This window comes from Peromyscus maniculatus, chromosome 4, assembly GCF_049852395.1.
Source record: "Peromyscus maniculatus bairdii isolate BWxNUB_F1_BW_parent chromosome 4, HU_Pman_BW_mat_3.1, whole genome shotgun sequence".
Classification (NCBI taxonomy): Eukaryota; Metazoa; Chordata; class Mammalia; order Rodentia; family Cricetidae; genus Peromyscus; species Peromyscus maniculatus.
In genome coordinates this window covers 67,157,252-67,159,077 of record NC_134855.1, presented here as the reverse complement: position 1 = coordinate 67,159,077, position 1,826 = coordinate 67,157,252, and the positions used below count along the sequence as shown (strand labels likewise).

Here is a 1,826-nt window from a genome sequence, read left to right as displayed (position 1 = left end):
GACTATTGATCCCCTCCTGGAGTAGGGCAGGACTATGTCATCAGTTAAGTCACTATGAGTGGGAGATTCAGGGAAGACGTTTTGAAAAATACAAACAGCTGTCCAAGTATGGGATTTGTGATCTTGAGCACATGGTTGAACCTAATTATTTTTTCTCATCTATAAAATATTCTCTTATTTCCCTCTGGGCTTGCACTATGCATATCATCCCTCTATTTTTGAGGATAGTGAGGCAATTCCTGTGTATTTATAGTACCACAAAGTTAAATTGCAGCCTGAGACTAATATCCAGCAGTAGAGAATTGCTATTTTAGTCACTTATGTGATGGAGTCCTTGCTTTGGGGAAACCCAAACCAAACAGGGAGGGGGGAGGGAGGAAGGAAAGGAGGGAGGAAAGTAGGGAGGAAGGAGGAAGGGGGAGGGAGAAAGTAAAGGCAGAAAGGAGAGAGAGAGGGAGAGAGAGAGAGAGAGAGAGAGAGAGAGAGAGAGAGAGAGAGAGAGAGAGAGAGAGAGAGAAATGACACCAGACCACAAAGCCCAAAGAGACCGCCTCTCATTTCCGATGGAGTTCTGATTCCAATTTCTGTGATTCTAGGCTCTTCGAATCTGCTCTTTAAAACATGGCAGCTACAAGCAACATGACAGAAATAATTTTCTTGGGATTCTCCCAGAGCCAGCATGTGCAGAAGGTCATTTTTGTGATATTTCTCCTGATGTACACAGCCATTGTGCTGGGCAATGGCCTCATTGTGGTGACTGTCATGGCCAGCAAAGGCCTCTCTTCCCCTATGTATTTCTTCCTCAGCTACTTGTCATTGGTAGAGCTCTGCTACTGTTCTGTCACAGCCCCCAAGCTCATCTTTGACTCTTTGCTCAAGAGGAAAGTCATTTCCCTCCAGGGCTGCATCACACAGATATTTTTCCTCCATTTCTTTGGTGGCACTGAAATCTTTCTTCTGACGGTGATGGCCTATGACCGCTATGTGGCCATCTGCAAGCCCTTGCACTATGTCACCATCATGAATCGAAGAGTGTGTGGGCTCCTGGTGGGGGCAGCGTGGAGTGGGGGCTTACTGCATTCTGCTGGACAAGCCTTCCTTATTTTCCAGCTGCCCTTTTGTGGACCCAACGTCATTGACCACTATTTCTGTGATGTCCACCCAGTGTTGAAGTTGGCTTGCTCAGATACCTTCCTCATTAGCCTGCTAGTCATCATCAATGGTGGCTCCATCTCAGTGATCAGCTTTGTGGTGCTGCTGGCTTCTTATGTGGTCATCCTGCATTCCCTGAGGAGCCACACAGCAGAAGGACGGCGTAGGGCACTCTCTACCTGTGCCTCTCACCTTGCTGTGGTGGGTCTGTTTTTCATACCCTGTTCATTTGTCTACATGAGACCCTGCATCACCCTCCCTGTGGACAAGATCGTGGCTGTGTTTTATACAGTTGTCACACCTCTCTTGAACCCCATTATTTACTCTTTCAGAAACACTGAGGTGAAAAATGCCATGAGGAAACTTGTAGGGAGGAAGATGACTTTGGAAGAAAAATAGAAAATGTAGGCAAAACAGGGAAACTAGAAATGGGAAGTTGGGGTACCTCAGATCCCACTTGGTCTCTACCTTGTCTGACAATGGCCTTATTGAAATTTCCATTTCCTCATCTTTATAGCAATAGAAAAAGAGTAAAGACACCTAGAATGGATTGAGAGGGGTATTTTAGTGCACCAGTGGCCTTGAGGCAGATTGGCAAGTCTGGAGAAAGGGAACTTCTTCAGAACCCTAGGTCAGTCTGGGAAGGTTGAGGAAGGAGATAAAGAAAGAGGGAC

General features: G+C 46.3%; 1 protein-coding gene across 1 annotated transcript; it reads left to right on the top strand.

The window, feature by feature from the left end:
- Nucleotides 1-621: 621 nt before the first annotated feature.
- Nucleotides 622-1,551, top strand: Or4x1 (olfactory receptor family 4 subfamily X member 1). Its single transcript, XM_006998315.2, has one exon. The coding sequence runs from the start codon at nt 622-624 to the stop codon at nt 1,549-1,551; it is 930 nt and encodes a 309-aa protein (XP_006998377.1).
- The last annotated feature ends 275 nt before the right edge of the window (nt 1,552-1,826 follow it).